The following is a 13,633-nucleotide window of genomic DNA, read 5'->3' as shown; positions in this document are numbered from 1 at the left end:
AAACCGCATACTTGGTGGAAACCCATGTGGCCCCGAAAAAACAGACAAAATTCCCCTACAGGCAGAGGCAGGAATAGAATTCTGATCGGTGATCTGTAGCCCGCCAGAGTCATATGAACTACATGCAGAAACATCTGGCCTATCTCACCTGCCTATTTACTGCCTCTTGCCTTGCAAGTTCTCCCTTTCAGATACTTATCCAGCTCCTTTCTGAATGCTGCAGCTGAATCCATCTCCACTACTACTGCTGGTAGGATACTCCAGAACTAAAACACATGCTGGAAGTATAAAAATGATTTTCCTCATGTTACATCTGTTTCTATTGCTAGTCATCTAAGCTCTATGTCAATCAGCTCTTCATTCCCCTACCACTGGGTCCATTTCTATCTGCTCAGACTCAATCCTTTCTAAATTTAAATACTTCCAGATCTCAGGTAGATTGGCAAAATCAAGTTGTTGCTGGATCCCCACAGCAGGAATTTCTATAATGCCTACGAGATGGCTTTTAAGAGCAACTCATGGTTGAACCCACTAGGGGAATCAGCTATTCCGGATTGGGTGTTGTGCAATGAACTGGAATTGATTAGAGAGCTTAAGGTAAAGGAACCCTAAGGACCAAGTGATCATAATATGTTTTGAATTCACCCAGAAGGCTGAGAAGCAGCAGCTAAAGTCAGATGTATCAGTATTACAGTGGAGTAAAGGGAAATGCAGAGGCATTGAGAAGGGAATTGGCCAGAATTGACTGGAAAAGGACTCAGGAAGGAATGACAGCAGAGCAGCAATGTCTGGAATTTCTGAAAGCAATTTGGAAGGCATAGGATACATACATCCCAAAGAGGAATAAGCGTTCTAAAGGCAAGATGACACAAACTTGGCCAACAAGAGAAGACAAAGCCAACATAAAAGCCAAAGAGAGGGCATATAATAGAGCAAAAATTAATGGGAAGTTAGAGGATTGGGAAGCTTTTAAAAAACAACAGCAGGCAACTACAGAGTTATTCAAAAAGTAAAGATGGTATACAAAAGTAAGCTAGCCAATAATATTAAAGAGGAAGACAAAAGTTTCTTCAGATACTTGTAGTGTACGAGAGAGAGATGAGAGTGGATATTGGACAGCTAGAAAACAATGCTGGAGAGGTAGTAATGGGAGACAAGGAAATTACAAAACTTAAGAAGTATTTAGCGTTAATCTTCACTATGGAAGACACTAGCAGTATGCCAAAAGTTCAAAAATGTCAGTGGCAGAAATGTGTGAAGTTGCCAATACTAGGGCGAAGATTCTTGGGAAACTGAAAGGTCTGAAGGTAGATAAGTCACCTGGACCAGATGGTGTACACCCCAGGATCCTGAAAGAGGTAGATGAAGAAATTGTGGAAGCACTAGTAAAGATCTTTCAAAAAAAACACTAGATTCTGGAATGGTTCTGGATTACTGGAAAATTGTAAATGTCACTCCACTCTTCAAGAAGGGAGTGAGGCAGAAGAAAGGAAACTATAGGCCACTTAGTTTGACCTCAGTGCTTAGGAAGATGTTGGGAGTCAATTGCTGAGGATGTGGTTTCAGGATTCTTGGAGCACATGATAAAGTAATCCGTAGTCAGCATGGCTTCTTCAAGGGAAAACCTTGCCTGGCAAATACGTTGGAATTAGTTGAAGAAATAAAAAGATGGATACACAAAGGAGACTCAGTTAGTGTTGTGTATTTGGACTTTCAGAAGGCCTTTAACAATGTGCCACACATGAGGCTGCTTAAGAAGTTATGAGCCCATGGTATTAAAGGAAATATTCTAGCATGAATAAAGCAATGTTTGATGGGCAGGAGGCAAAGGATGGGAATAAAGTGAGCCTTGTCTGGTGGCCACAGAGATCTGAGCTGAGACTACTGCTTTTTACATGATATGGAAATGATTTGAATGACGGATTTGATAGCTTTGTTGCAAAGTTTGCGGATACAAAGGTAAGTGGAGGAGCACGAAGTTTTGGGGAAGTAGGTTGCAGAAGGACAGACAGATTAGGAGAATGTGCAAAGTGGCAGATGGAATACAGTATCAGGAAGTGTATGGTCATGCACTTTGGTAGAAGAAATTACCAAGTGTTGCCTGTTTTCTAAATGGAAAGAAATTAACTGAGGCACAAATGGACTTCAAAGTCCTTGTGAAGGTTAATTTGCAGATTGAGTCTGTGATGTTAGCATTCATATTAAGAGAATTAGAATATAAAAGCAAGGATGTAATGTTGAAACTTTATAAAGCATTGGAGAGCCTCACTTGGAGTATTGTCAGCAGTTTTGGGCCCCTTATGATAGAAAGAATATGCTGAAACAGAAGAGGGTTCAAAGCAGGATCACAAAAATGATTCCAGGACTGAACAGCTTATATGTAGAGCATCTGATGGCTCTGGGCTTGTATTCACTGGAATTCAGAAGAATGAGTGGTGATCTAATTGAAACTTATTGAATGGTGAAAGGCCTTGATAAAGTGGATATGAAGATGTTTTCTATGGTGGGAGAGTCTAAGACTAAGGACACAGTCTCAAAATAGAGTAGTGCCCTTTTAGAAGGGAGATGAGGAAGTATTTCTTTGACTAGAGAATGGTGAATCTGTGAAATTTGTCGCCACAGGCAGCTGTGGAGGCCAAGTCTTTACATCTATTTAAGACAGAGGCTGATAGATTCTTGATTCGTCAGGGCATGAAGGGATACAGAATGGAGGGGTGGTAGATGAGGACTGAGAGGAAAAATGGATCAGCCATGATGAAATGGCAGAGCAGACTCAATGAGTCAAATGGCCTAATTCTGCACCTATGCCTTATCTCTTTGCAACCTCCTCTATTTCAAAGAAAGTAGCCCTAGTTTCTCCAGGATATCTACATAGCCAAAGTATCTCATTCCTGGAATAAATTTCTTCTGCACCCTCTTCAAATCTCCACATCTTCTTTAAAGTGTAATGTCCATAACCATACACATAATATTTCAGTTGTGGCTGAACTGAGTGATTTATGAAGGTTCATCACAACTTCCTTGCACTCAATCACAGCAAACTGTTCACTACCAACTTACACCCTCTATATCATGTTTTTTGAACCATTTTCAGAACATCTTCTCCTGATGAAAATTTACATTGATAACAAAATTGGCCTGCAATGCAACAGCACTGCCTTTGGTTGACTGAGGTAAACGTGATTACTTCAGACCCAGCAGAAAAGTTTCAAGAGCCACATAGTAATGTGGCAGCTCTATAAAACCCTGGTTAGATCACACTCGGAATATTATAGTTCTGGTTGCTTCATTATAGACATGATGTGGAAATATTAGAGAAGATTTACCAGGATGTTGTCTGGATTAGAAAGTACATCTTATAAGGAGAGGCTGAGCGAGGTAGGATTTTTCTCTTTGAAGTGAAGGAGGACGAGAGGTGAATTGACTGAAGTGTACAAGAGGCACAGAGTGAGTGGATAGCCAGAAACTTTTCCCAGAGCAGACGTGGCTAATAAGAAGGGGCATTATTTTAAGATGATTGGAAGAAAGTAGAGGGCGATGTTAGAGTTAAATTTTGTTTTAGAGTGGTTGATACATTGAACACCCTGCTAGGGATGGTGTTAGAGGCAGCCACATTGGGAACATTTAAGAAACTCTTAGTAGGCACCTGGATGATAGAAAAATGGATGGCTATGTAGGAGGGAAGGGTTAGATTGATCTTGGAGGAGGTTAAAGGATTTGGAAAACTTTATGAGCCAAAGGGCCTGTGCTTTGCTGTACTGTGCTGTATTGTTCTATGTTCTATAGTATCTGTAAGAATGTGAAATGAAGGAGAAAATTCATGAGAATGTACATATTTACACTCTACCTGAAATATCTTCATATTAAAGGTCTCTTGTTAGCTTATTAGTTTTGCCTGCCAAGCTTCATTTCTAATTTGCTAAAGATATACACTGTATGTCCTCATTCCATTCAAATCTGACCTTTTGCAAATCTCTTCTAAACTACATGAAACCAATGATCAATGTTTTCTTGACAGTGCCTACTGACAATTGTTCCACTTAACCTGGGTCAAATCTCAGAACCAAGTCCAAAGCCAGCACCCCTGGTAGAGTGTTCCACACACCCACCACACTCTCTGGTTACCTCTGACAACCCCAATATTCTTTCCTTCAAGCACCTTAAATAGGGTCTAAGATACTCTAGATAGCTACATGGAGCTTAGAAGACTAGAGGGGTATGCATTGGAGAAATTCTAGGCAGTTTCTAGAATAGGTTATATGGCTTGCATAACATTGTGGGCCAAGGGGCCTGTAACGTGCTGTGGATTTTTATGTTCCATGTACTGTGATACCCCTTGGGAAAAGGTCTCTAGCCATCCATTTGATCAATACCTCTGTTCATCTTCTACACTTCTATCAGTACACCTCTCATTGTTCTTCTCTCCAAAGAGAAAGACCTAGCTTGCTCAATCTATCGTTAAAAAACATGCTCTCTGATCCACGCAGCATTATCCACGTCACTCCTACAATATAATGAAGCAACCAGAACGGAGCACAGTATTCCAGATGTAGAATTCCAGCCTACAGAATAGTTCCAGTGTCTATAGAGATATTGTTTTTTTTGCTTGCTGAAATGTTCTTTAATTTTTTTCCTACAGCTGCTATGTGTACCTGTTCCAAGTTTAAATCTCATTTAAAATTTAATCATTTCACAGATTATGCCAAGTATTTGAATGCATACCTCCAGAAGGCCAGTCAGATATTTAGTACAAAGTGAGTAGGATTCCACGGTGGCTGAATGCAGACTCCATCCAGGAAGAGCCAGGACGTGGACCATTCCACGTAGTGCCCGCTCTAATGAAGGAAGCCCATAGAAATTTGGAGCATCTGTAATCCGTAAGCACTGCAAGAGTTTGACTGACAACTGGGTTCTGAAAGGACCAGCCAAAAACAGGCACTTCCTGAAATGAAACAGAAAAAATTAACTTTAATTACTTAAACATTTTTAGTGAAACAAGCTTAAAAAGAGTAAAGTACCTTTCCACATGCTTCTTATATGATGCTCTTACACCCGCCTCAAAAACTCCCTCTGGCAACTCTTTCCTTACTCTCACCACCTTCTGCATGAAAAAGTTGTGCCTCCATCCTTTTAAAAACTTTCCTTCTCACCCTAAACCTTTGCTCCCTATTTTTGGACTCTTCTAAACTGGGAAAAAAAGACTGTTGCCATCCACCTATCTATGCCTGTCATAATTTTAAACAATACAAGGGGCTATGATATTCAACTAAGGAATGTTGTGTCAGCCAATCAGGATGGTGGAAATGGGAGAAAGGTTGAGACAGCAGGGCAGAAGGAGATTTATGACAGACAGTGTAGTTCACAAGTTTATTTTGGAAGGAGCTGCAGAGGACAGCTGAGGATGCCGTGGGAAGGAGTGTCCCTGTTGCACAAGGTGCTTTGTACAGATGAATGGCTCCAAGGCAAAGGGCCAATACTCCTAAGAGAGTACCCATTTCTTCAAGATAGATTTTGAGTGACGTTTGGGACACAGTGTGTGCTTTCATGCAAGCCATGGGTCCAGCGTGAGAGTTAAAAACACCAATATGAGCTCCAATTTTATATGCACATTTGAAGTAGGTTAACTGGAATGGGCGCCTTTATTTATTTTTTCCCTTTTCTCTTTCTTATGAACTGTTTGATAAAGCTGAAATTTGTAAATATACTTTCTTTGTAATTTTATGCCATGTACAATTTGTTATTTCTTGCTGACCAACAATCATGTAAAGGCAGTATTTCTGCAGCATTCGCTCAAATCAAGGTTTCTTTAATCGAACATGACGACATTCCTGCTTGGTTGTACCCCAAATCATACCAACTCCAGACGCCTATTGTTAAAGAAAGGTGGCCTTCTCACCGCTGAGTACTGTGGCCGTTAGCAAGGCCGGCAACGAGCCTAGTGGGGGGACTTCACTAACAATGCCAGCTCTTAAAATGTTAAAGAACTATATGCTCTGTTCACAAGACTTATTCACTTCAAGACTTAAAAGTAACAGGTTGCAACAAGATGCCTTTAAATCAACTTAATTAAAACAGAAAGAAAATTATCTTGGACTTGTATTTATCCACAGCTATTTCCTCCAAAAAAAAACAGATCTGCTTTATTGTGACTGCAGCAGATACAGAACAGAGATTAGTTTACTTTCTAACATTGGATACCACAAAACGTCCAATAGCAGATTACAACAGCCCAAAGCTCAAATTAGGGGAACTATCAGTTTTTATTCAGAAAATGCATGAACCCAAATTTAAAACAAGTGTCAAAACCTTCAGTAACTTGAATTTTGGATCTTCTCATTTTCTCCAAACCCCAAGTTTGGAGAAAGTAAGAGAAGCCATGGGCACTCACATGGGCCCTAGCTACATCTGCCTTTTCACAGGCTACATGGAACAGTCCGTGTTCCGAGGTAACACTCCCCACCTCGTTCTCTGCTCCACTGACGACTGCTTTGGTGCTTTCTGCACTCATGCTGAATTCTTTAACTTCATCAATTTTGCCTCTAGCTTCCACCCTGCCTTCAAGTTTACTTGTTCATCTCATCTCTCTGGAGACACACTAACTACTGATATCTTTTACAAGCCTACTGACTCTCACAGCTACTTTGACTATACTTCTCCTCACCCTGTCACTTGTAAAAAAGCTATTCCCTTTTCTCAGTTTCCCCATCCCTGCTGCATTTGTTCTCAGGATCAGGTTTTCATTTGAGATGTCCACCTTTTTCAAACAGGGTTTCCCTTCTTCTTCCACTGATGCAGCTCTCACCCACATCTCCTCCATTCCCCACACATCTGCCCTCACCGCAACTCTCCAATGTTATTGCACGGATAGAGCTCCCCTGTCCTTAGTTACTGTACCACCTCACGAGTCTCCATATTCAGCACATCATTTTCTGTATCTTTTGCCATCTACAACAGGATCCTACCACTAAAGCACATCTTTGCCTCCCCCCGACTTTCCACTTTCCACAGTGATCGCTCTTTATGTGACTCACTTGCCTATTTGTCCCTCCCCACTGAGTGTGGAGTAGTAGGTAAGGGCAAAGAGAACTGTATCCCTGTTATTGCTGTGGGAGGATAGGGTGAGGGCAGATGTGCAGGAAATGGAGATGTAAGTGAGGGCATCATTGATGGTGGTGGAAAGGGATCCTCTTCTTTGTTACTCCCTTCTCCCTTGTCTTCATTGATGTCATTCCTGGCACCTATCTCTGCAGACAGGACAAGTGTAAGATGCCCTTACACCTCCTTACTCACCACCATTCAGGGCCCCAAAATAATTCTTCCAGGTGAGGCCAACTGAGAGTTTATCAGGCTTATGTGCTCTATGGCCTCCCCTACATTGCTGGGACAGGATCTTTTGCTCCTTCTACCACAAAAAGGTGGGATTTCCTGGTGGCCACCCACTTAAATATGACCCCATTCCCATTCCGGCATGGTGGTACATAACTTCTATTACTGCTACCAAGAGGGCACACTCAGGTTGGTGGAGTAACATCTCAGATTCTGTCTGGGTAGCCTCCAACCAATGGCATAAATACTGATTTCTCTAACTTCCAATAATTTGTCTCCCTCCTCCTCTCTTTTTCTATCCCTGATTCTGGCTCCCTTTCTCTTTTCCTCACCTGACCATCACCTCCCTCTGAACCCCCCCTTCTTCCCTTTCTCCCATGGTTCACTCTCCTCTCCTATCAGATTCCTCCTTCTTCAGCCCTTTACTATTTCCCCCTTTCGTCTTCCAGCTTCTCACTTCATCCCCAATCCCACACCCACCTAACCACCTTCCCCCTCAGCTGGTCTCACCCACTATCTGCCAGCTTATTCTCCTTCCCTAACCTTCACCTTCTTAATCTGGCCTCTTCCCCTATCCTTCCAGTCCTGATGAAGGTCTTGGCCAAAAACATCAACCGCTTATTCATCAACAGATGATCTCTGACTTGCTAAACTCTTCAGCACAGTAAGTTAAACTGCTAGAGAACAAAAAAGTATCAAGTTCAGCCGTCTTTACCTGTCTGTAACAGAGGTGAGGGATCGTAATATTGCATTGAAGAATCCTGTCAACTCCTTCTGTAACTTCTGTCTTACAAGACTATCAACTTCATCCATTTCACCTTGAGCTGGTGATTCGGTCTGCACCAGTAAATTCAGCAGTGAACTGCTTTCCTATCACATCAACAAAATACCAACAAAGAGTGAGTCAAGTATTAAATTTCTTTAAACTTACAACCTGACAACTTGGATGATGATTATTGATGTATATTTGCACTGTCTATTCATACCAGCAGCTCTGTCATAATATTAATAATTTAAATACAGAACTTGGTAGCAGAATCATAAAACCTTCAAAAAGCAGGAGGGAGCTTTCTACATTTGCATTTCTGATCCACTGACATGACATTTTTTTGCCCAGCTCATAAAAAAACAAAATAATTTTTTTTCCAATTTACTTGAGATACAGCACAGAATAGGTTATTCTGGCCCAGCGAGTTGCACCACCCAGAAACCCATCTATTTAACACTAGGCTAATCACAGGACAATTTACTCTGACCAATTACTAACCAGTACGTCTTTGACTGTGGGAGATAACCAGAGCATCCGGAGGAAACCCACACATTCACGGAAAGAACACACAAACTCCTTAGAGATGGTGTCAGAATTAAATTCTGAACTACAATGCCCAGAGCTGTAATAGCATCATGCTAAACGCCAACTAACATGGTGCCCTTTGGTTCATTCCTATTTGTTCTTTCAAACAGAATACGATTCATTATTCAATTCATCCTTCAGAGAATACATGAATATTTAATTTCACAAACTCACCATCATCTGAGAGAAGTATGTATTAGATCAATATTTTATTCTCTATTTACACTATGTGTTTATGGTACTTTATTATTTACTGCTGCCACTAAACAAACCATGATATATGTCAGTGGAAATAAACCTGATTCTAATTTTCTAGGCAACTCTTGCTGTTCCAAACATGCATAGAATTCATACTTAATGAGAAATGGAAATGCAAAAAACTTAGCTTAAAATGAAACAACTGCGTAAATGAAATATAACCGTACATCTGGCATTAATAACATCAGGTGTAAAGTACTTTGGTGATGCCAGCAATTTTCAACACTAATTAACTTCCAGAACTCCACCATGGACATCCCAAGTCAGGCTGCGAAAGGAGGAGGGTTGGGCAAGGGAAGAACAAACTCATCCCGTAAAAACCCAGAGCTACAGAAATGCCAACAGAAACTCCAAAGACCTCATCCCCAGGGAAGGAAGGCTCTTCACTTTGATGATGTATGAAGTCCTGTGGGGAAAGTTCAAGTGACAAGGCTGATCAACCTTTGGCCCAGGACAGAGGACTCTAGCGGGCTACTGTCTGCTGTCTATGCCCCAGTCGGGGTGATGTGCTTAGGAAAAATAATTTCCAGAGTTTTCTATAAGTCTGCTCTGATCACCTAGAATAAGGACACAAACTACTGCCAGAGTGGGTGGCATGGAAGCATAGTGGTTAGCACAACACTTTACAGTGCAAGCGACCCGGGTTCATTTCCTGCCACTGCTTGTAAGGAATTTGTAGGTTCGCCCTATAAATGTGTGGGTTTCCCCGAGTGCTTTGGTTTCTTCCCACAGTCCAAATATGTACCAACTGGTACGTTAATTGGTAATGATAAATTGTCCCGTGATTAGACATTTATTTTTCATTTGCATTGTGCTGGAAAAACATGTTATTTCTAATTTCTATGCTACCTGCTTTCTACCTGCCCTTTGATAATCTCTAAAGGCTCAGCTTTCTCACTTCTATAGGAAGAGCCCAAAATAGTTCAAAATTACTGATAATAACACGGTATGCGATCTCATACTAATCTTGCAAATTATTTTGCACCTTCTCTGTACTCTATGTTCCATTGTGAAATAAAGGCTGTTATTGTGTTAACATGCCTTGATAGGTGAAGATATGACTGGTTGTTTTGTGATTATAGGGTGTATTATACAGATCATTACTGACTAATATTAAGCTAAAAATTAAACAACATAAATATCTGTAACTACAGTGTAATGAAATGGCTGCGAAAAAATGACAGTCAGGCACACTGCTTCAGAAAGTGCACCTAAAAGAGATTTAAGAAAAGAAAAATATTAAAAGATCAGCTTTATTTATCACATGTATATCAAAACATAAACTGAAATGTATCGTTTGCAACAAATCAAATTAGCATGGATTGTGCTGGGAGGCAGTCGCAAGTTTTGCCACAGCTCTAGTGCCCACATGGCAAGCCCACAGCTCACTAACACTATCTGTAGATCTTTCAAACGTAGGAGGAAACAAGAGCACTTGGAGGAAACCCATGCGGTCACAGGGAAAACGTACATACTGCTTACAGACAGTGCCAGGAATCAAACCCTTATCAATGATCACTGGCACTGTAAACTAATTATGCTAACCATGCCAAACTCAATTTCAAGAATTGTAAGATTATGAACTTTAAATAGTGTTAAACAGAAGATAAAGTAATGTGTAAAACTGATAATAAACAAAGCTTGCTTTTTGAAAGACAAGCTGATTGAGTGTCAAGGCTTTCAAGCTATTTACAAGGCAAAAGATTGTTAAATATTACCTTAGCTTATGAAACGTAGATTAAAATATCAAAGACTCTTAAAATCTTAATTATTTTAAGGCAGAGATTGGAATGAAATGCAAGGTACAGAAAATAAAAATAATAAATGAAAAACACAAATATTCTGTAAAACACAAAATGCTGGAGGAACTCAGCAGGTCAGGTTGCATCATGGAAGTGGACATAGGTCTACATTTCGGACTAAGACCCTTCTTCATGACTGGAAAGGAAGGGAGAAGATGCCAGAATAAAAAAGTGGGGGCAGGGCAAGGAGGCTAGCTAAAAAGTGATAAGTGGGAAAGTTAAAAAGCTGGAGAGGAAGAAATCTGATAGGAAATGAGGAAAAGGGAAGTAGGGGGGCCAGGGAGAGGTAGCAGGCAGGTGAGAAGAGGCAAGCAGCCAGGATGGGGGAATAGCAGAAGAGGAGAGGAGAAGGGAATTTATTTATTTATGTGACAGAAGGCAAAATCAATATTTGTGCCATTAGGTAAGAAACTACCCAGACATAATAAGGTGTTGCTCCTCCACCCTGAGGGTGGCCTTTTTTGTGGCACAAGAGAAGGCCATGGACCAACATGTTAGAACAGGAATGGGAATTAAACTGTTTGGTCACAGGGCAGTTCTGCTTTTGGCGAATGGAGCGGAGAAGGTCGACAAAGTACGACACGTCATACCAAAAAAAAAATTGGCCTGAACCCAAGTGGCAGAGAATTTATAAAAACAAAACACTAGGATAAACCAAAAGTGGAATAACACTAACTAAAGGATTGTAAACTGTTCAAAGTGGGAGACAAAAAGAGTTTGCTCAGACCTTTTCAAGAATTTCTGTACATAACAATTCAAATTATATTAAGATGGTGTTACAGCAAATCTGAAGGGTAACAAGTAATCAAGAGTCTGCTGAAGGGCCTTGTCCTGAAACATCAACTGTCCTCTTTTCCAAAGATGCCACCTGGCCTGCTGAGTTCCTCCAGCATTTTGTACATGTTGCTTGGATTTCCAGCATCTGCAGATTGTCTCTTGTTTGCAGCTAATTAAGCTAAAACCTGCACTTGATCAGTGAGAAAGAAGAACTGATAGGAACCCAATATTAACTTTTGCCTAACATATTGACCTGAGGAAATTAAGAGGCAACAAATAATAGTCAATGAGAACCTGCTCAGTCTGGCTGGTTGAACACATTCTTATAATTTTTGTAACACACAAAAATTACTGGAGGATCTAAGCAGGTCAAGCAGCATCTATGGAGAAGAATAAACAGTCAATCCTGATAAAGGGTCTTGGCCTGAAATATTGATCTTCTATTCCTATCTATACATGCTGCCTGACCTGCTGAGTCCCTTGTATGTTACTCTGGATTTCCAGCATAAGCAGAATGCTTGTGTCTATAATCAGTGCACAATAAACTCTTTTTTAAAGAAACAGAAATTATTTCACTGATAAAGTTTGCCGTTGAGTCTTTAGAAAGCCCCAGTGAGTAAAACTGGGCCACTTTGTTTACAACCAGGCTATTGTAAACAACTTATATTTTTATTTATTTCTTCCTAAATTCAGATATTACCTCATTTTTTAAAAAAAATGATCATACCTGTTTAACCAGGAGATCCAGGAGTGAGCTTAGATATTTGGCATTTGGAGCATCTCTTTGGGCTATCAAGGTTTTGGTTAGGAAAACAACAACATCAGCCAAAAGCTTCTCATCTTCAGCACAGGCTGGAAGAACTTGTAAAAACCTGGAACATAATTAATAACAATTGTATGACATTTCAAACCAAGACAGCTAGTGGAACAAAGCAAGAGTTTAATTTTCAATACATGCAATTTTGTATTATTTTTGAAATGTCAGCTTTTGTCCTAAGAAAATTAAGAGGCTAAAATAAACCTCAAGCTTAAATCATTAAAAAAAATTAGAATTCCAATCCTTCAGAGAGTTTTTTTATACTGTCAGTGTAACCTATGGTCCTTTAGTTATGCATTTCACTGAAGACAACAATCCTACAGAAAGTTTCAGATGCATACATGATCTGTAGCATTATGAATTACTCTGATATTGATTGAACAATATTTGGCTAATGAGTAAAGTGTGTGCATGAGTGAGGAGCAGGCAGTGGAAGGCAGCGTGAAGGAACAGTAACAACACTTGAAGAGGAGTGTTCCCGACTCATTATGTGGAAAATGGAGATATGCAAGTTAAGTTTTAAATACACCTAAAATGGAAGAGGGCGAACTACAGTGGAATGAGAAAAAAAATTGCTTAAGGTAAAATGGAACAAAATACTACTGGAAGGTAAAACTCTTAACGGAAAAATATCTGACCTCTAATAAGTAGATATTGCAGTCTTCTTCCACTGAGGTTTGGTGAGGTCATAGGTTAAGGGCAAAAGATAAAATATTTAAGAACAACATACGGGGGGAGTATATAGAGAAGTGAAAAGGAAAATTAAATACTAAGGGAAAGAATGGTGTATAACACAAATGGGTATTGTAACTAGATAATACAAGGAGTTGGGCTAATTAGGGAATTTGAAGGTAACTACAGAGTCAAAAGACGGAGTTAGAACACTGAGTGAGTACCTTGCAGTTATCTTTGTCAGGGAAGAAGATGCTGCCAAAACCCACAAGAGAAGCACTAGAGCTAATAGGGGGAATGATCTTAACAAGCTGGAAATACAAGAAAGGCTATCACAGATAAAAATAATTCACCATTTCCAGAAAAGATGCATTCTAGGTTCTAAAGATTGTCATGGTTGATAGTGGAAGCAAATACAACGTAAGTGTTTAAGTCAGGCACATGAATATTCAGAGAACAGCTCGATATGGACTTAGACCATAAGACATAGGAGCAGAATTAGAGCATTCAGTCCATCAAGTGCTCTGCTATTCCATTATGGTTGATCCCGGATCCCGTTCAACCCCATACACCTGCCTTCTTGCCATATTCTTTGAAGCCCTGACTGATAAGGAAACTATCAATTTC

General features: G+C 40.1%; 1 protein-coding gene across 2 annotated transcripts in view; it reads right to left on the bottom strand.

The window, feature by feature from the left end:
- Window positions 1-13,633, bottom strand: part of rttn (rotatin) — a 255,709-nt gene that overhangs the window by 114,679 nt on the left and 127,397 nt on the right. For both annotated transcript variants that reach the window (XM_059971494.1, XM_059971501.1), the window contains exons 26-28: window positions 12,245-12,389; window positions 8,042-8,196; window positions 4,723-4,942 (exon numbers count right to left, since the gene is read on the bottom strand). In XM_059971494.1, the coding sequence (XP_059827477.1) occupies window positions 4,723-4,942; window positions 8,042-8,196; window positions 12,245-12,389 (520 nt within the window). The remainder of the gene's footprint in view (window positions 1-4,722; window positions 4,943-8,041; window positions 8,197-12,244; window positions 12,390-13,633) is intronic.

Source organism: Hypanus sabinus, chromosome 1, assembly GCF_030144855.1.
Source record: "Hypanus sabinus isolate sHypSab1 chromosome 1, sHypSab1.hap1, whole genome shotgun sequence".
In the NCBI taxonomy this organism is placed as follows: domain Eukaryota; kingdom Metazoa; phylum Chordata; class Chondrichthyes; order Myliobatiformes; family Dasyatidae; genus Hypanus; species Hypanus sabinus.
This window is presented reverse-complemented; position numbering and strand designations above follow the sequence as displayed.